Source organism: Pocillopora damicornis, chromosome 2 (genome assembly GCF_964200805.1).
Source record: "Pocillopora damicornis chromosome 2, jaPocDami1.2, whole genome shotgun sequence".
NCBI classification, from domain to species: Eukaryota; Metazoa; Cnidaria; class Anthozoa; order Scleractinia; family Pocilloporidae; genus Pocillopora; species Pocillopora damicornis.
This window is the reverse complement of record NC_142671.1, coordinates 29914079-29934814: the sequence shown is the minus strand read 5'-3', so window position 1 is coordinate 29934814 and position 20736 is coordinate 29914079. Positions and strand designations below refer to the sequence as shown.

The 20736-nt window shown below is 40.0% G+C and overlaps 4 protein-coding genes across 15 annotated transcripts; 1 reads left to right on the top strand and 3 right to left on the bottom strand.

Annotated features, from left to right (window-relative positions):
• Nucleotides 1-73: 73 nt before the first annotated feature.
• Nucleotides 74-20521, bottom strand: LOC149050772 (uncharacterized). 2 transcript variants are annotated; one of them, XR_016184384.1, is made up of 6 exons: nt 20120-20521; nt 2412-2672; nt 1739-1970; nt 1052-1151; nt 665-780; nt 323-502 (listed from the first exon to the last, which is right to left on the bottom strand). XR_016184384.1 is itself a non-coding variant. In XM_089198308.1 (4 exons), the coding sequence occupies exons 1-4, from the start codon at nt 20519-20521 to the stop codon at nt 191-193; spliced, it is 903 nt and encodes a 300-aa protein (XP_089054434.1). In that variant the 3' UTR covers nt 74-190. The 2 variants fall into 2 exon arrangements, 1 of the variants encoding a protein (XP_089054434.1); XM_089198308.1 differs by lacking the exons at nt 323-502; nt 665-780; nt 1052-1151 and adding an exon at nt 74-198.
• LOC149050775 (uncharacterized) lies at nt 2875-9428 on the top strand. 11 transcript variants are annotated; one of them, XM_089198301.1, is made up of 8 exons: nt 2875-4029; nt 4307-4350; nt 5113-5196; nt 6367-6690; nt 6960-7130; nt 7683-7875; nt 8025-8580; nt 8810-9428. In XM_089198301.1, the coding sequence occupies exons 4-8, from the start codon at nt 6381-6383 to the stop codon at nt 9029-9031; spliced, it is 1452 nt and encodes a 483-aa protein (XP_089054427.1). In that variant the 5' UTR covers nt 2875-4029; nt 4307-4350; nt 5113-5196; nt 6367-6380; the 3' UTR covers nt 9032-9428. The 11 variants fall into 11 exon arrangements, with proteins under 11 accessions (XP_089054427.1, XP_089054423.1, XP_089054424.1 ...); XM_089198297.1 differs by having other exon boundaries at nt 6343-6690; XM_089198298.1 differs by having other exon boundaries at nt 5113-5516; nt 6343-6690.
• On the bottom strand, nt 9314-11472 carry LOC149050774 (G2/M phase-specific E3 ubiquitin-protein ligase-like). Its single transcript, XM_089198309.1, has 4 exons — nt 10999-11472; nt 10772-10917; nt 10200-10377; nt 9314-10035 (listed from the first exon to the last, which is right to left on the bottom strand). The coding sequence occupies exons 1-4, from the start codon at nt 11318-11320 to the stop codon at nt 9776-9778; spliced, it is 906 nt and encodes a 301-aa protein (XP_089054435.1). The 5' UTR covers nt 11321-11472; the 3' UTR covers nt 9314-9775.
• LOC149050773 (uncharacterized) lies at nt 11520-17437 on the bottom strand. The gene is made up of 8 exons (XM_089197784.1): nt 16283-17437; nt 15962-16040; nt 14415-14557; nt 13704-13785; nt 12505-12667; nt 12124-12391; nt 11965-12026; nt 11520-11730 (listed from the first exon to the last, which is right to left on the bottom strand). Exons 6-8 carry the CDS (start codon nt 12352-12354, stop codon nt 11520-11522), a joined length of 504 nt encoding a protein of 167 aa, XP_089053910.1. The 5' UTR covers nt 12355-12391; nt 12505-12667; nt 13704-13785; nt 14415-14557; nt 15962-16040; nt 16283-17437.
• Nucleotides 20522-20736: the final 215 nt, after the last annotated feature.

Sequence of the window (20736 nt, the reverse complement as noted above, 5' to 3'; positions counted from 1 at the left end):
GCAGCAATGCTAGCTATAAAAACACATATAGACAATTATTTAATAACTTATTTAAGTACTATTGAGATTTGTCCATTTTGTTTCTGTTTTTTCAGCTAGTTTATTAAATTCTTCATAAAATTTGAATTCAACATTAATGGAATCCATTTCGTCTGTCAGGACATTGTGGCAATCATTGTTGACAACTACCTCAACAACCTATAAATATGAATATAATAAAGAACATAAAATTAATATTGAGTGTTTTGTTTTCTCATTTAGTATTTAAAAAGGGGTTTGCATATGGAAGTGGCATTTTTTTTATATGATACGTAATGTGGGCTCACCTGATGAAACAGCAGTCCCATGATTCTTAAAAAAAGGTGCAGGGTGTCCACAACCACAAACTCAAAAGGAATGTTAAGTAGTGGGGGCATTACACAGCCTTTTCTGCTAGCCGTTGTTGAGCGTTGGCACAACCTGGTGCATTCTGATAGATCTCGCTCAATAGGCCATTCATCAACTGAAAACAATAAACAGATTTACACATATAAATGCTGATAAAGACAAAATGTAAATGTGACTAAATTATTTGTGTGTGTTAAGAATATGACAGCTCTGTGATGACAAAGATTAATTACATATATAGAATACATGATTTTTAAAACAAATTTTCCCTACTTACTATCAAGGTTGTTAATTTGTTCCTTGCAACAATAGCACCAGATGCAGAAGAATTTGGAGCTGGCACCATTGACACCATACACAAGGGCTAAAAATTTCCAGTCTGAGCAACAAAACCTGTAAAAAGAAACAAATTGTTTCATATAAATTGAATATATTAAATTCATATATTTGAACTGTGGAATAACATTTTAAGCAAATGATAGGTCATTGCACTGTCATTGTACTCAACTTTTAAAAGCAGTTGAGAAAATAAAGCCTGAAAAAAGTTCAGGCTTGAATGGGGTTCAAATTTGCTTAAAAATTATTTTATGTAAAGAATTCAGCCATAAACATCCAGGCTTATGGAAAGATGATTATCACATCTTGTAACAAAATCAACACTCACTACCCAATATCAAAATGTTCCCCATCATTGTGATTCCTGTTGTCTTGAGTTGATCAATTTTTTCAAATGTTTGTCCAAGACAAGCTTTAGTCCTCTTTACCTGTGGAATGATGGAGATGGTCAATTGACTGTGACAAGGAGCTCAGACTCATAAACATATTAAGAATTTTTCTGATACTATTTACTCCTGGATAAATGTAAGCTCAATATTTTGCATACAAGCCCTTTAGGGGCTAAAGAACAAAGTTTTAAATGGGACCAAAATTTTGTGAATGCAAACCTTGAGATTTTAGGCCCTCTACTTTTGGGAGAGGTGAGATTTTGACCAGCAAAAAACATTGTTTTCTCAAATATCCCTGAGTAGGTTAAATAGTAAAGATGAACAATTTTCACAGTACTTGTTGGCCCATGTTAACGCAAATGTAACCCTTTTAGTTTTGATTTAAAATGGCAAGTTTAGCATGAAAAATTATGAAGAAAGGAGCTTTGGTGTTTTTCTGCCCTTTTATGCTGCGGAATACCAGTTAAAAAAAAAAGTCACAGTTATTTTAAGACTTCACACACTGCCCAAAAAGGATGCTCGGAGCTTTCCATCTTACTAATATGCACATGTAATATATCATTTTTCATTTTATTATAGTTTTATGAAAAACAAAACAGTGTTGACATTAAGATCTATGCACTTACCATTGTACAATGCCAGGGTATACTGGTATTCATACGTTACTTTGTTCTCACACAAGATGTTAAAAACTGCCATCACAGTGCCGATTCTTTTGCTGGTTCGCCTCCCATCCGCCGCAAATCGGAGCTTAATTTTAGAACCATCTTTCTTGATGGCCTCTTTGACTTTGGGTGTAGTGATTAAATATTCCAGAACATCGCAAACACTTCTACGGGCACCATCACCTTGCTTGGCCTGCATTAATTCAAAACCCCAAAAAAGTAATTAATAAGTATTTGACACAATCAGAAAAAATTGTTACAACATCATAAGAGACTAATCTCATACCCACCAAAGATTAAACATAGGCTTAGTTAAATATGGTTTAAAATTGTTTTCTCCGGCAAATGTGCTGACTGAATGTTTTTCACTTTCAGCAAAGCTTTTTGCCCTCACTGAAAGTCAATGCTTGTTGCCATAGCATCTTTGACACACACAAATGATCAAAATAAAAAATCTTGGATTGTTGTTGCTAAATCAGCGTGAATGCCAGGAACACAAACCCTTATGCATAAGAAATTATATGGCTTCCGCTTGTCATCCTGTTAAACTTACTGTGGGGAGCCACCTCCATCGTACTTTAAAAAGCTATAACTGCCTCGAGTGTAATATAAGTTTACCAACAAAATAATTTACCTCTGGAATTGGAATTACTTCGATTTCCTTATTTTGTGTCCTCCTTTCCTGCAATATTGTTGACAGTGGCGGGACGTGACTTCGGACACTTTCGGGGAGCGCCATCCTCAGTTCATGGTAGGCTTTATCGCTCACAAGCCCCTCATCCTTCGCCGCCAAAATCCTTTGGACAACCTCGTGAGAGTAACCCTCGTCTTCGTGGTCATGTTGGCCGTCGGAAAGTGGGATCACCAGTTCCCGGTCGCTTACGTCAAATTTAATCTGTGCGAAAAAAGAACAGAACATCTAAATGCGAAGCCTGTTTGTACAGACGTCTCTAATTTTTTTTGGTTCCTGGGTTGCAGGGTTGGAAGAAAACGGAGACGTCTTCGCGCTGGAATAAGTTTACGTTATTATAATCAACACAAAAATCACAAAATAAATGAAATTATTAAGTTTAAACAAGCAGTATCTTAGGTCCTTATGGGCGGCCGTCACCACCAAAAATACAAGGATGTCAAATAGATCAGCAAATACATAGATGGCTTAAGGATCAGTTGCAGGATAGCATAGCTAATAAAGGAATGGCATGGCCAAATTATAGACAGTCTAGTTTTCCTTAGTGAAACAGAACACCCTAAACATGAATAGTTTAGCCAAATGAGAAACGGTCTAGTAGCCCATGTTGAGTTGGAACATGAGATTGTGAAATGGACTAGCTCAATTACGAATAGCTTAGCACTCATTTGCAATACAGTACTCAAACGGTGTAGCGTTGCGTTAAACGGTTCAGGGTAACGTCGAGTAGTACAGCCTACACACAAACGGTGTAGCGTTGCGTCAAATGGCTCAGCGTAATGTAGAATGGTACAGCGTACACACATATGGTGTAGCGCTGCGGGAAATGGCTCAGCGTAATGTCGAATGGTACAGCGTACATAAAAACAGTGTAACGTTGTGTGAAATGGCTCAGGGTAATGTCGAATGGTACAGCGTACATACAAACAGTGTAGCGTTGCGTGAAATGGCTTAGCGTAATGTCGAATGGTGCAGCGTACATACAAACAGTGTAGCGTTGCGTGAAATGGCTTAGCGTAATGTCGAATGGTGCAGCGTACATACAAACAGTGTAGCGTTGCGTGAAGTGGCTTAGCATAATGTCGAATGGTACAGCGTACACACAAATGGTGTAGCGTTGCGTGAAATGGCTCAGCGTAATGTAGAATGGTACAGCGTAGACACAAATAGTGTAGCGTTAGGTCGAATAGCTTTGCAAAACATCAGACGCTCTATCTGAACATTAAATTGCTTAGTATTACTTGAAATATTTCGATGTTGTGGCGAATCGTCGTGGCGTGACGTGAAGGCTATGCCACTCCTTTATTAGCTATGCTATCCTGCAACTGATCCTTAAGCCATCTGTGTATTAGCTGATCTATACGACATCCTTGTATTTTTGGTGGTGACGGCCGCCAAGGCATCTCGCCGAAACCACCAAAAATACAAACCGCAAATGGAACAGCGATCTGCTGGGGGCATGACGTCATCGAATGCGAAGACTGGCGCGAAACCATTACATAGTGTGGTCACTCTGTGGAATAGTCTTCACTTCGCTTTGCCGTAAAGCAGAGCCAATTCGGTAAGTTTCTCTTCTTTTTTCCCCCGCCGATATTGCATTTATTCGTTTTCGTTCATGATAGTGTTAATTAAAATAGCGAGACTGGATTCTACCACGGTTTACCGGCCTCCCGGTTTACCACAGTTTGCACGTGTTGGTGAGCCTGAATTTTAATAGTATTAAGTAGTGTTATGATATGCATTACATGTCGATTGCCGAGCTCTCAATTCTCTTCTTTTCTGACTCGCGCTTACTTTTCAAAGGGAGTTTAACCTCAACGGCTCTTTGAACATTGCAGGAGTACGTGAGAAGTTGGATTTTGTGTGTGCCCTGGACGCCATGGTAAGGAAACTGATATCCTTCATCTGTTTTGACATTCTTCAATCAAACGTGTAGTGTGTGCCAAAGGAACCTTTTTTCCGAGTTGGTTTTGAGCACATACATACCCTCCATGATGAGGCAGGTCTGCCATAAAATTAGTAAGAAAACCTTCAGACATAAAAGAGGGTGGTATTTTTTACCATGAAAACATTTGATGGAATTGTAAAATTTAAAAAACGATCTCTGGCTAAAACTTTTAAAAATACGAGCTTTCGGCTGTTTGCGCTACAGCCTTCAACGGGTAAAATGATAAAAAGGTAAGAAATACTAGGTGTGAAGTACAAAGTAGGAAATTAAAAATGCTAATAACTAAGAATGTTTGTTAAAAATACTAGGTGTGAAGTACAAAGTAGGAAATTAAAAATGCTAATAACTAAGAATGTTTGTTAAAAAGAATGTTGTATTGTCCGGGCAAAGGACAGGAATTGTTGTCTGCATTGGGAGTTAACTTGAAATGCCACGCTTCTAGTGTTTTTCTTGTTCTAAAACTGCCTTTGTCAATAATAGATGCATTATCAAAGAGATGGAAGAGAGGCGAACGACTTGCGTGATTCGGACGCCTCGACCATCTTGAAAAATGTGCCAACAAGTTCCTCCGGGGACAACACTGTTGAGCGTCGGGTTTTTTTGGTCTGGATGTTTTTAATGAAAATCGATGGATAACCATTAGACTCAAGTGCTGAATAAACTCGATTTAGTTCTCGTTCTTTTCCTTCGGAGGAGTTGGGTAGCTTTAGGGCTCTGGTCATCGTAGCCGCTGTATGGAATAGTCTTCACTTCGCTTTGCCGTAAAGCAGAGCCAATACGGTAAGTTTCTCCTCTTTTTTTTCCCCGCCGATATTGCATTTATTCGTTTTTGTTCATGATAGTGTTAATTAAAATAGCGAGACTGGATTCTACCACGGTTTACCGGCCTCCCGGTTTACCACAGTTTGCACGTGTTGGTGGGCCTGAATATGTTTATAGTATTAAGAAGTGTTATGACGTGCATTAAATGTCAATTGTCGAACTCCCTTTTCTTTCTGTGACTCACGCTTACTTTTCAATGAGAGTCCAAATTCAACGGCTCTTTGAACACTGGAGGAGTACGTGAGAAGTTGAATATTGTGTGTGCCCTGGACGCCATGGTAAGTAAACTGATATCCTTGATCTGTTTTGACATTTTTCGATCAAAGTGATATCGGAATGCTTTAACTGGTGTGCCGGACGATAACAGTAAGCTCATAGAAGACTGTTTATATTTATTATTTTAAAGAGGTGTACATTATATTGCTTTGTTTATTAATTTTTTTCCTGGGTGCAGTGATAGTAAAAGTAAGTTCCATTTTTATTTTGTCGATCAAACGTAGATTACATGTCTGGACCGGAAACAGTTAAGGGGTTTTTTTCGCGTTCCAAAAATAGTGTTTGTCAGGGTAATATTTTTTCTGAGTTGGTTTTGCGCGCATACATACTTATCTTCCCAGTGCTCTTTCCCATTCCGTAGTCATCACGTATTAAGGAAGGCTAGTGCGGACATCGTAATGCACGTAGTTGTACGTAATTCTACAACTCTAGGTCGAGTTTTACCGTTCGATCTGTTACAGTCGCAACTTGCTGAATAAAAACTATTGCATAATTCAGACAATTGACAGGACATCTTGCTGTTTCGTCGTTTGTTTCGGTAGACATATTTATTTATATTTTTATTTATTTTTACATTTCTGTACCTCAACTATTAATTTTTGTGATTATTATTATTATTATTATTATTTTTATTATTATTGCTACAGACTGAGTTCAATACACACTAGATATATTGACTAGAGTTGCGTGACTTGTAACGTTTCTCTTCTTGCCTTTAGGGCTAAGCAAAGAAAACTTCCAGATGATGAAAAAGCAAAGAAGAAAAAAAAATTAGTGCTTGCTTTATAAGTGGCTCGTCACCATCTTATGAATTTTTTTTCTTCACAGGTATCTTTGTTTGTTGTCCTTCAGTACTGTTAAGAGTCATGGACTTTCGTCAGCATTTATCAGATTCCCTAAATGAAATAACTGAATATATACAAGAAGGCGGAAATCGTGGAGGTGATTCAGAGAATACTGTTTTAAGACTGGAGGTTCTTTACGAGGCAGCGTTGATCAATGGGGACATTCCTTTAGATGCGGTTGACTTAATCAATCAAGCTCGTACACACCTGAACGTAAACTTGCATCAACAAGAGCCTTTTCGTGGGTATGAAGCACCAGCAGTGAGTGAGGCAGGTCGCCGAGGAAGACCTAAGTTTGCGATTTCCGAGAAGCAGCTGCTATTTTTCAGAGGTAAGGAGGAAAAAGTGCTTTTACCATTTTGAGGTTGAAAATTTGAAATGAAAATAAGGTAGACACATTTGAAATTATCCATATATGCCCCATATGAAGTGGGTGCTTTTTTTTTCGAGTTGATAGGTTTCGCCAAACCACGTTTTTTGGTTATTCATAACATCTTTAGTGAGTTCACCTTTTGAAGGTTTCATTCAATTTTCAGTGTAAACTATCTACTCTCAAAGGACTGTGTTTTCTTTTATGAACACAAGTTATCTCTTTGTTAGAGAACAACTTCACGTATAAAGACATGGCTCTAATGCTTGGGGTTAGCAAGCGAACTATTGAAAACCGTATGGCCGAGTACGAGTTGACGAACAAGTCCCGCTACAGTGACATAGAGGACGATTTTCTGGATTCTTTAATCCAGCGTATCATGACAAATTTCCCTAGATCGGGTAAGTAAGTCTTCATAAAAATTTTGAGGCTGTGGCCGGTCATGTTAAGTCAAAAAATAAAGATTTTTTTGCCCTTAGCTTGGTAAAAATAGTTTGAGAACCAGTACATAATGACGCAACAATTTATTCCTCTGGAACTAGACATGATAAACATCTGAATTGGGAAAATTTCTCGTTTGCCTTTATTTCTTTCAGATTGCATAAATTAATTAAACCTTTTCGGCCGATACGCGTTATTGCTTGAACACCTCAAGAAACGTAGACATTATCACACTTGGCAAGCGCAAACATGCTTATTTTAGTATAGACGTACACTCGAGACCGTTTCTGAAAATCCCGTATGCTGTTCTCTTCCAGTATATTGATTCAAAACGTAATCAACTTACAGGCAAGAACTTTTAAGCCCGCCTTAGTGTTTACACAAAATTTTGCATATCAGAAACACACTTTGTATCCTCTAAACAGAGAATTCAAGAAAGCACGACAAGTGGCATTAACTTCACTACTGTGTCACAGGGTGCTTGAAATTAAAACCCTTATTTTTGTTGACAGGTTGCAAAACAATCGAGGGTTACCTTATTTCGCAAGGTGTACATGTGCAGAGGTGGAGACTAAGGAGTGCCATAAAGAGAGTCGATCCCATTGGCAGGAGGCTAAGGTCTATGAATGCCATCCGTAGACGAGTGTATAACGTACGTTCCCCACTGGCCCTCTGGCATATGGACGGGAATCACAAACTGATACGGTAGCTGTCACTTATCTCACTATTTTGATTACATAATTGTTGCTGTAATTCAGGTCTCAATAACTTTGCACCATTTGTTTTAGGAGTAACCTCCCCCCCCCCCCTCTTCATATACTTTCGGTTTACCACTCTATTCCTTCTCTTCTTAGATGGCGATTCGTGGTTCACGGCTGCATTGACGGTTACAGTCGCTCCGTCGTTTATCTTAAGTGCGATACGAATAACACGTCTGTCACAGTCTTGCGTCTCTTTGAGGGTGCGGTGTCTGAATGGGGATTGCCATCACGAGTCAGGGGCGACATGGGAGTTGAAAACAGAGACGTGGCACACTACATGTTGAACCATACAGCAAGAGGGCCCGGAAGAGGGAGTTACATCACCGGACGAAGCGTGCACAACTCGCGTATAGAAAGACTCTGGCGCGATGTGTACCAGTTAGTCCTATCCTCATTTTACGACCTTTTCCTTTCTCTCGAAGCATGCGGTCAGCTCGATCCGGACAACGAAGGGCATCTATTTTGCCTTCACTTCACTTATCTCCCAATAATCAACGAGGCTCTTTCAAAATTTGTGCTATCCTGGAATAACCACAAAATACGTACTGCAAGAAACAAAAGTCCTTTACAACTGTTCATACTAGGGATGCAGGAAATTGCGGAAGAAAGTGGTATTGTGGCATCAGAATACTTTCAAAACCTTAGTCAGGTAAACGCAATAATGCATATGACAGACACAGTTCCCCAAGCATTAAAGCCACACGGGTGAACAATCTCAAGTGGCCTCTACTAAATATTGAGTTTTAATTAACCACCCCTTCAATTTAAATATAGATCACGATCGAAACGATGCCAAGATTCCTTGCTTGCAAAGTTAATTGAAGGCAGTTATAACCAATGTTTTGCGGTATTTGAATCTCCTTTCAACTATATTTCAGAGGGACTTGGAGGGATACGGTGTGGATCCTACGGCTTACTTTCAAGACGGCACAGATGATGCACTACAGAATGAGGTTGTCGTCCCACCGACACGGTGTCCGTTAGATGTTGAGTCGTTTACGATTTTTGAGGCAAGCATGTCAGAAGTCCAAGGCGAAGATCCATGGGACATTACACCATATCTGCATGCACTGGAAACGATGAATCGTCTGAAAACCTAGGTTTTAACATTTTCTTTAATGCACCAGTGTACGCCACTTACGTTAAAGTATCTCCCCCCCCCCCCCCATCCTATCATCTTACTTTTCTATTTCGTTGGACAATGTGTTGTTTTTTGTTTATTTCGACTACACCGGGAAAATGAGTACACTTGGCATCACTCATAATGTATCCTATCGTAATCTGCGATGTCAGCTTGCGATAACCCCAACCTAAGCTGAGTGGAACTGGTGCTGAAATAGTGAGAGGTTGTAACGTCTGACTATGAATAGACAGCACACAGATAAAATAAATGATAACATTTTATTTCCAAAATGTATCGATTGGGACGTTTAAACAGTATAGTAAGTGAAAACGTAACGACTTTAAAAAATTGCGCAATAAACGTCCTTCGCTTTACTTTTGTTTGGATGAGTATTTGGTAACATTAACACATAAACTTTGTTCTTTTCAATGTATTTTCATTTCGTTCATCTCAGGCCCATTTCCACGCTATTGAAATCTTCATCATAATCAGAATCCAATAAAGGGCAAACACAAACATATACACAATATTGCTTGTATGAGTTGCACCAAATGACCCTTTGGTGTACAGCCTAAACTAGCGCTCTTTTTTTAACTAGACTTTTAAAGCTTGTGTAATGAATACGAATTTTCGCCTCAACAATGCTGCTGTAAACTAAATTCAACTTATAAATTAAAAAACACCTTGTCAAAGAGAATCAATCAGAAATCAGTAGTTTCACTCAGAGACGGCCAAAGTAATCATTTGCGAAAGCGTAGTCAAAGAAAGAGAACACTTCTTCCTTGGTCATTGATACATTCTCACCTATCGGCAAAGTCAGCCTGCTAATACAAGTGTTGCCAATAGGAAGGCAAGATGGCATATTCGTATCAAAACAAATAGAGGGCTTCATTTGGAAACCCAGAACAGGCTCGTTCTCGCATCCAGTGACGAACTTTAAAATGCTATGGAGAGATATATTGCCATCTACCCTCCTTCCAGCTGAAAAGAGAAAAACACAAAAATTAGCAGTGCACTCATGAAGCCCTGAATCCCAGTTCTTTTTTACGCGCTCTATGGAAAATTTCGATTGGCATAAAGCAAAGTTACAACTGTCTAGCCAGCGGTGATGTTTCTTAGACTAGAGAAAAGAGAACGACAGTTACCTGACACCTCTTTCAAGTAATTCAGGAAGAGTCTGTATGTTCGCTCTTCCCGCTGCCTTTGATTGCTGGCCTCGTCGGAAAACATGGGGTCCAGCAGTTTCACCAGTTTGGGGTATGTCATAGGCAGCACTGCTGTCTTTCGGAAGAGGAATGAAAGACTCGGTTTCCCATGAAGGAGCTAACAGATTAAGAGAAAAGCAAGATTCATTTCCTCGGAAAGTATTGAATCTATGTAAAATTGTTAGAGATCAAGGGAATACAAATCTCTTGTGTGAGTAAGAGAGGATCAAAGAGAAGAGAGGGCATCCTACATACAGTCCCTATTCTTCTTCAGCCATTTTCAGACCTGCTCCCAGACTACAGAGATCCTAAGGGGATTAAACAACTGCCTATCACCTGTAAAAGAAATGTGTGGGGTTTTTCGTTGGAAGCGCTTGAAGAGAAACTGTTCGTATTTGGCGAGAGTCGGTATTGTAAGGTTCCACTGTAGTCATAATTAAATTTGGTTTTCTTGCCTAAGTAAAGGGTGAAGACTAGACCATCAGTTACAACCGGTCACTGTGAAATCTTACCTCAACGAGTCCGAATCTCTCGAGTCCTACCCGAAATTGGGTTTCTGCTTCCCCCAGATTAGTCAAATCATCTTTTTTGAAGATTCGCTGAAGCTGGTCTTCAGCAAGGAAAGTAGGCAAAGGACCACCTTGCAACAAACTGAAACCTGCAATAAAAAGGTAAATTGAAATTCTTGTGTGCTCAAGTGAAAATGAGACAGGTCTCTCAGTAGGCTTTGCATATTTACCAAAAAAGAGGCCAGCTCCATAATAATGTTTCCTATCTAGTGCTTCTTTTTTCTCAAAAATGACGTAGCCTCCTCCTTCTTCCTTGAAGAGCTTGTCACGTATATCGCGCATCACCATGCCCAAAAATTCCCCCCTTGGACCACCATAGTCTTGAGCGCCCTCACCGGTGAAGATCACCTCTAAAGGTACACTGAAATCAATCGCTGGCGGATCATCCCTCAATATCTCTTCCATAGCATCATCGAAGAGGCGGTAACGAGAGACAAATATCTCCGTGGTCTTTCCCTCACACAGTTCAGAGTCGTTTCGAAGGTCAAGCATTCGCCCTCGCTGTAACCTTCGCTTGAACTCCCCTAAGACTGTAACAGGCTCGTCACAAGTAGCCCTGAAATAAATTTGAAATGATCAAAGAGGCGTAACGCCCGTGAAATTTGAATAATTCCCAAAAGTATGCCGGTAACTACTGCATTAAACCGGTCTACTAACGAGCAGTCGGCCCGATTGTATCTAGCTTCTTACACTAATAGTTGAGTGCCAAAGTCAAAGTAGTAAAATCAACTAACGGATCTCTGCACATAAAAGGTTGTGCTTCATTGGCGGCTGCTTCGTCATGACTTATTGAAGCCTGATCAGTACCACGAGGAGGCTGTTCTGGCAGTTCCAGTGAGTTCTGCTCAGTGCCACTTAGAGGCTGATTGGGCAGTTCTGCTGGGTTAACTCGTTCTTCCTCTCTGAAATATTGATTATATTGGTGTATAAAGACCACCTTCAGGCTAAGCACAATGCCCCATGTTAAATATTAATATAAAGTATAAAGTCACTTTTTTTTTTAAAGAAATTAAGGCTAAACAATGCGTACAAAAAGGAACTTCTAACTACGTGAAATACCGAAAACAACTTTTAGTACTTTCTAAAAGCGTGGAAACGATAACCACCATGCGAGTGCGGTGACCACTTCTACTTACCCCCTCTCTCCAAATGCTGGCGGCAGATCATCGTCGGATGTTTCTGTAGGCCTTGTTTCACCCTACAAAAAAATTATTCCAAAAAAAATTAAGTATTAGCAGAAGGCTCCATATTCTACCCAGAAATAGTCAAAAAAACGTCACCAGCAAAACACAAACCCGACACGTTTCCATATGGGCTCGCATCCCGCGCAATGGGATAGACTCCCTACAAAGCAGACACTCCTCCGCATGTTCATCATCATCCTCTATGTCGCCCAAAGTTATATCTACTTGTATGGGCCGAATATAAACTCGGCCCATGCCCAAACACCTAAGTTCGTCGGTATTGCAGGACCCATACTTTACCACTTGTAACCTAGTGCGCGAGTTGTCTGCGCACAACAGCATTTCGAATCCGCCACAACTTTGTAATGGACGGAAGGCCCTGGAAATATAAACAAAAGAAGTCGGTTTACAAACGGCTGGAGCTAAAAGACTAGGAAAAAAAGGAACTTGAGATCTTAAGCAAGCTAGTGGATTGAGAGTTATGTAACTCACTTGTACAAAACCTCCTTGACCTGCTCCTTTGTTGCATTCGTGGGGATCTGCAACTTTTTCTCTCCAAGGCCATTTTCTTTTAATAAAAGCTTCTCGCGGTTGGTTGGAACGGTGAGCTGGTCACGCCCAGCGAGACAAACAAAAGTTCTGGTAATGGTTTTTTCTGTTGAAAATTGTAGTGTTTTTTTAAATAAGTTGTAAACATTGCTTTTAATTAATATCCTGTTTTCATCCTCTAACAGATCAAAAAAGTCATCCTAATGGAGTTGAGCAGTCATTTTTCCCTCAGAGAGAAGGTCAATACTGCATACAGATTAACTTATGCATGATTTTAAAGATATTTGCAATGTTTGGGGTTACACTTAGTGGAAGGACTAGTGACAGACAAGTGCGCACCGAATTAAATATGCATTTTCTCTCAACAGTACTCCAATTAACCTATGAAACTACAGCCGCCGTAGGAAGATGTGAATGTTTACGCGAATTAGCTCGTGAGGAAGTTGATATTCCAATAACTTGGAGATGACAACAAATACTGTGAACGATAGAATGCACAAAGTCAGCCCCACTAAATGACAAAAAGGGGTGAGGAACATTTATCAATACTGCTTCATTTCTAAGACTTTTTAAAACCTCCTCAAAATGTTTTTAAACATAGGATGCTGTTGCTTTGTTCTTTTTCCGGCTGCAAGGAAAGTTCAAGTTAACAAGCTCAGAATACCTGGCTTGTAGGCCCTGGGACTAGTGTTCCAGAAGTCCTGATAACTTACGTAAAGCTATTTATTTTCTCACGCAGTCAATCTTTGGTGTTTATTAAAGCTTGAAAGTATAATACTTACTTGATTAAGAAGATGGGCTAGTTTATACGGGACTAAAATCTACAGCGCCACTTGAAAGAAAATGGACTCAAATAGTCGCTCTCGGAACCGATCTGTCTTCCGGGTTTTGAGAAACGCATCCGTGCCTACTACTTATTTTGAGAGAGCTAAGCTATAAATCGCAAGATTGTGCGTAAATTTCCGTGAAAATGACATTTATTGTTAGTTTCTTGGCCTCGTTGCTGTACTTTTACAAGAGATTCAATTTATCTTTCCAGACCGTGGCCAACACATCTCTTTCGGTATTGGGTCAATTACAAACTATCCAGGTCTTGCAAAAGGCCCTTCGTATGTAGAGGAAAATCTGTGATCATCAGTTACCTCTATTTTCTGGGACTCTCTGTGCTCTATGGGAGGAACTGGTTACGCGGTTCTGCCGCCTGCTCGCGTAAGGGTGGACCCTCTGTAAGTGGCAAAAATATTATTAGAGAAAATGCCTCTGTTAATGCCTTTCTTGCAGGACTCAATAAAAGCAGAGTACATTTCTGAATGTTATGAGAAGTTAATCGTATGGAATACATACTATCAAGTGAAAATGAAATGCATCGGCGCGGGTAAAGTTTCCGCAAATGAAAGAGAAAAGTCGCTCCTAACGGGCGAAGGACACTTTTGCATACGGGTGTGGAAAAAGAAAAATACGCAATAGCGTAGGAAAATTGATTCATAAGCCAGACAGGACGGTTTCTCTGAGAACGAGAAAGCTCGAAAGCCTTTAAGATTGATTTAATGTTTAAGCATGCCAAACAGAGTTACCTGTATGGTAGACGTTTTCATTTTTGTTTAAAATAATGTAAAAAAGGTCTACGGTCTAAAGAGCACAACAACTCGACGCCAGAGATCTCGTCCGTGCAGAGACATTTTTACTGACGTACATCGCTTGCCGCACGACCCTCTCGAAGCTACGCGTATGCTCAAGTGTGGTACAAAGTGTTAGCGATTGTGGTAGAAGCGTGGACGTAGCGCATTGCAGCGCATTGAACCTCTGATGGGAGAAATAAGAAGCCATGAATTACCGGTTGTCGATTGAACAACCTGCGGTGCTCGTCGACAACTGAGCTAGATGGGCCCGCCACCGGGATGTTCGTCGATGGGGTGCTGTGTGTATTCCCATCGCTTATCATCTGGGCTGCTCGCTGTAGCAACTCAGCAACAGTGGTGTTGACGTTCGAATTGTTCTGAAATTCGAGATAATTTTAAATGAGGTAAATCGGTAAAATTTGTCTCAAATATTTAAGCTTAACTTTAGAACTTAGCTTAACGTTCCTTTAAGGGGAGGGCTGAAATGAACACAATTTTTAGGGGTCTTGCCAGATAGCCTATTGATGCAGCGGTATCGGACACAGCCATGTAGACAAATGTCTTCCTCTAGGGGGAGGGGTATAGGCGTGCAGCAAAGGATTTCAAACACTGACCTATTCATACCCGGACAAGTTCAGATTCTGTTCAAAACAGAGAGGCCAGAGAACAATACCCTGTCCAGCGGCAAGTATACGCCACATAAGGGAGTAACCCCTCCCCCGGGCACTCTTCCAAGCGAAAATTTTTACTTTACCGCTAATTTCATCATCTAACAATTAATGCTTTTTGAAACCTTACGCGGATACAACTTTTAGGTTACAGCGTAAGTAAACAATCATATCAACTGGAAGAAAGCTCCTCCCGTAAGCTACCGCAAAGTTTGTGTCTTTTAAAATTCAAGCTCTTACTCGCTTTTTCAATCCTTTTAAGAATGTACATTTCAAATGGTTTTGTTAGTGCGGTAAAGGGCATTTTCATGACTCGTGATCAGCCTTTGTTTTCCCCGTGAAATATGAAACTTTTTGTCGTGAAGCGTGATTTTGTAAAATTATTTTCTGTGAAACGGCAAATTAATGTTTAATTTGCTGTAAATCCTGAGTTTAAGGTTACTTCCTACCTTCAGAGACCTAAAAAAATCGATTTTTATGTTATTTGACAAAACTGAATTCAAACATTCCATCAAATGAAAAGATAGAGGGGCCGCAGCCAGGATGAAACATACTAGGATAATGCATCTATTATTGACAAAGGCAGTTTTAGAACAAGAAAAACACTAGAAGCGTGGCATTTCAAGTTAACTCCCAATGCAGACAACAATTCCTGTCCTTTGCCCGGACAATACAACATTCTTTTTAACAAACATTCTTAGTTATTAGCATTTTTAATTTCCTACTTTGTACTTCACACCTAGTATTTTTAACAAACATTCTTAGTTATTAGCATTTTTAATTTCCTACTTTGTACTTCACACCTGGTATTTCTTACCTTTTTATCATTTTACCCGTTGAAGGCTGTAGCGCAAACAGCCGAAAGCTCGTATTTTTAAAAGTTTTAGCCAGAGATCGTTTTTTAAATTTTACAATTCCATCAAATGTTTTCATGGTAAAAAATACCACCCTCTTTTATGTCTGAAGGTTTTCTTACTAATTTTATGGCAGACCTGCCTCATCATGGAGGGTATGTATGTGCTCAAAACCAACTCGGAAAAAAGGTTCCTTTGGCACACACTACACGTTTGATTGAAGAATGTCAAAACAGATGAAGGATATCAGTTTCCTTACCATGGCGTCCAGGGCACACACAAAATCCAACTTCTCACGTACTCCTGCAATGTTCAAAGAGCCGTTGAGGTTAAACTCCCTTTGAAAAGTAAGCGCGAGTCAGAAAAGAAGAGAATTGAGAGCTCGGCAATCGACATGTAATGCATATCATAACACTACTTAATACTATTAAAATTCAGGCTCACCAACACGTGCAAACTGTGGTAAACCGGGAGGCCGGTAAACCGCGGTAGAATCCAGTCTCGCTATTTTAATTAACACTATCATGAACGAAAACGAATAAATGCAATATCGGCGGGGGAAAAAAGAAGAGAAACTTACCGAATTGGCTCTGCTTTACGGCAAAGCGAAGTGAAGACTATTCCACAGAGTGACCACACTATGTAATGGTTTCGCGCCAGTCTTCGCATTCGATGACGTCATGCCCCCAGCAGATCGCTGTTCCATTTGCGGTTTGTATTTTTGGTGGTTTCGGCGAGATGCCTTGGCGGCCGTCACCACCAAAAATACAAGGATGTCGTATAGATCAGCTAATACACAGATGGCTTAAGGATCAGTTGCAGGATAGCATAGCTAATAAAGGAGTGGCATAGCCTTCACGTCACGCCACGACGATTCGCCACAACATCGAAATATTTCAAGTAATACTAAGCAATTTAATGTTCAGATAGAGCGTCTGATGTTTTGCAAAGCTATTCGACCTAACGCTACACTATTTGTGTCTACGCTGTACCATTCTACATTACGCTGAGCCATTTCACGCAACGCTACACCATTTGTGTGTACGCTGTACCATTCGACATTATGCTAAGCCACTTCACGCAACGCTACACTGTTTGTATGTACGCTGCACCATTCGACATTACGCTAAGCCATTTCACGCAACGCTACACTGTTTGTATGTACGCTGCACCATTCGACATTACGCTAAGCCATTTCACGCAACGCTACACTGTTTGTATGTACGCTGTACCATTCGACATTACCCTGAGCCATTTCACACAACGTTACACTGTTTTTATGTACGCTGTACCATTCGACATTACGCTGAGCCATTTCCCGCAGCGCTACACCATATGTGTGTACGCTGTACCATTCTACATTACGCTGAGCCATTTGACGCAACGCTACACCGTTTGTGTGTAGGCTGTACTACTCGACGTTACCCTGAACCGTTTAACGCAACGCTACACCGTTTGAGTACTGTATTGCAAATGAGTGCTAAGCTATTCGTAATTGAGCTAGTCCATTTCACAATCTCATGTTCCAACTCAACATGGGCTACTAGACCGTTTCTCATTTGGCTAAACTATTCATGTTTAGGGTGTTCTGTTTCACTAAGGAAAACTAGACTGTCTATAATTTGGCCATGCCATTCCTTTATTAGCTATGCTATCCTGCAACTGATCCTTAAGCCATCTATGTATTTGCTGATCTATTTGACATCCTTGTATTTTTGGTGGTGACGGCCGCCCATAGGTCCTCAAGAAGAAGAAATAAGTGGTGGCGAGCAGGAATCCAAGTGTTTTTTCCGAAGTTTTTAACCATCCAGTTAGAAATATACAGCGCCGTTTTGTTGTTAATACATGTACCGACAAGGGACTAAATACAGAATGGCTCCGACCTGTAATTGGATGATAAAAATAGTAAAAGTTAATATATTATATCTTAACTCTTTGCCCGTGAGTATTGTTAACCGCGTGTCTCAAAGCGGAACAATGAAATATCAATGCGAGTGAAAACACCGATCTGTAAAAAAAGAAATGATTACTTACGTAGCGAAGGAAAGGCAGCCTTTCTTATTCAGCGAGGTCGTTCAGCGATATTCCAGCGGTGAAAAAGTCATCGGCTAACAAGCTCCGCTGTCAAAACTCATTTGGTCAGTTCAGGCGGACGACCAGAGACTGGAGCCATTCCTGTATTTCACCGCTGACAGGAATAGCTCCGACTCAAACGTTTATTAATTTTTTTCAATAACTTTTTAGTAATTTTTAAAAAAAAAATTTAAAAATTTAAAACTAAAATGGTGAGCAGTGCTGTACGAACAGTAGTTGTAAAACTTCTTTATTCTCTGACGCGTTTCGTCTAACTCTCGTAACTTCTTCGGGGAGTTTTACGAGGTAACACTAAACGCGTATAGTTATAAACCATTGTTAGCAGCTATGACCAGTGACCATAAGGGCTTACCTGGACCTACGAGCAGGAATAGGCAAAGTTGTGAAAATTTGAAAATTTCTTTTGAAAATTTATTAGGCAAGATGAGAAATATTTTTTGGGAGCCGCGGTTTTAGCTGAAAATTTTCAAATTTGAAAAATTGAAGAGGTTTTTTACAGATGATGCCTGGAAAGCAGTTGGCAAATTAGGTGAGGATGGCTCGTACAGAAAATGTAGTTTATGGTCCACTCATTCTTTCTTAAATTTAAGTGGTATAAATACCTTGTCTAAAACAGTAGTGTGATACGATAACTAATGAGATATACTCGTTCCAATACTATGTCATGTGATGAACAGCCTTCATTAATTCTGGAACATATTTTATAAAATCATTTTACTCTTTCTTGTTATAGCCAAAAGCTGTTCGAAGATTGGTTGTGCTATCACTACAAACAGTCAAGGTACTTCGATATGATTCAGTGCGAGGGCTACTGCCACTGGTTTAACTGGTAAGACAATTTTTTTGTTGTTTTTTTGTTTTTTTCCTTTTTTAGGTCTGGTGGAGTTGTTAGAAATTACCAAGCAAAATTAATCCGCGACTTTCTTCCTTTGGGTGTTGTGCAAAAATAGATCAAGAACCCGATGAATGGGTTTGTCCTTCATTTGAACAATTACCTAGAAAATCCGTTTCCACGAAAAAAATTCCCTCGATTGCGGGCAAGCCATACTCCTCCAGTAGAGCATACTGTAAATTAAAAACATCGGTGGCAGCGTCACGCAACCTTGCGTGATCTTTCAAACATGGTATGCAGTTGCTGCATTATTTTAAAACTTAGAAACTACATGGCCCTGTAGAAATAAAAGAGGGCTTCATTTGCAAGCACTGTAGACTTCAACATAAGAAGAACCTAATAAATAGCTCTTTCACTTTTTATCTGTATATAAATTATTTAGCCAGAACCAAAAAATTAATATACGCATGAGTTGGAGCCATTCCTGTCAGCGGTGAAATACAGGAATGGCTCCAGTCTCTGGTCGTCCGCCTAGACAGACTAAATTAGTTTTGTCAGCGGAAATTGGCAGCGGATGACTTTTTCATCGCCGGAATATCTCTGAACGACCTAGCTGAAGAAGATAGACTCTGCCTTATCTTCGTTATGTAAGTGGCCATTTCTTGTTTGACACGTCGGTGTTTTCGCATGGATATTTCATTGTTCCGCTTCGGTACACGCGGTTAACAATACTCACGTGCAAGGAGTTAAGATATAACTTATGAACTTTTACTATTTTTATCATCCAATCACAGGTTGGAGCCATTCCTGTATTTAGTCGCTTGTCATGTACCGAGATGCCGCCATGTTTTCAGCGGTTTCTTCTAAAAGTCATACCGTGGGCACACTACATACGTCACGTCCAAAAATTTTTTTGCGATGAGCAAAAAAAAAAATGAGCAATTCAAGGCTTGGATTACAGCTAAAATAAATTTTGCCTTAAAATAACCAGAAGTCGGTATCTATTTGCAGTAAGCCCTGGTAAGTCCCTTAAGGTACTTAGCACCTGCCTACACTATGCATGTTCAATGAAGAGTTTATATTTCAGAAAAATAAAAAGTAAATTTTTCGACTGGCTTATAATATTTCAGCGTTATCACACAGATTGCTTATGACACTGAATAAACATTGTTAATGAAAAGATTTATCATCCGTTCTCGCTGAGCCATTAGATGCATGAGGTCTTAATAAAAAGATTGACCAATGTGAAACTAGGGGTGACGAATGGTGAATGCAACGTTTTTCTCTTAGATCGAGACTGTTTTCAACCTTTGATTTGCGATTTTGTCCCCAGCATGATCATGTAAGCTTAAAGATATGAGACTGCGAGACGTTCAGAACCGCCGAAAAAAATACATTGCGAGAATTTGACCAAATTTTTGCGAGACCTTCAAAGACCATTCACCACCCCTAAAAACTTAGTGATAAAGAAAAATTCGTAATGATACGTACCTCAATCGGATTGAATTCCGCTGGTAAAATCTCTGTGGCATTTCGGAGGTACTCTCTGATTTTTTTCCTCTTCATAGACCGCGAAGACTTATCTACGTCCCAATAGTTTTTTCGGCTAACGTTAAACTTCACAGCGTTCTTTACAGGGTCCACTGCTAGGCGACTTTGGGCAAGCTCATTTCTTAGAAGCTGGAGTTCCTGGCGAAGCTGAAAAACTTCTGCCCTTCTTTCTGCCAAATCCGTCGCCTGGTCACTGACGATTTCGTGCAAATGGCGAATGCGTTGGTCGTACGCCTCAAGAAGGGGCAAAGAGAGGACAGACTGCTCTACCTCGAAATGCCTTGGGCCACGTTTGTAGAGGACGTTTGCTTGCGGCTTGTCTACTTTGAACTTCGAAAACATTTAAGACTTTAAACAACTTTAAACCGATCCGATGACTATTTTCAGATAACTCTTTTCCAATGACGAGAGCGAAATGATTGTTGTCAATTGCAAGTGGCACGCGCTGAAAAAACCCGTCATTAGCATAATAAGGGCATTCATGAAAACAAGAGAACAATTGATGTCAACTGAGCGCGAATTTCAAAGACGCCTTTAAAGATGTTTCGGGACGGAAA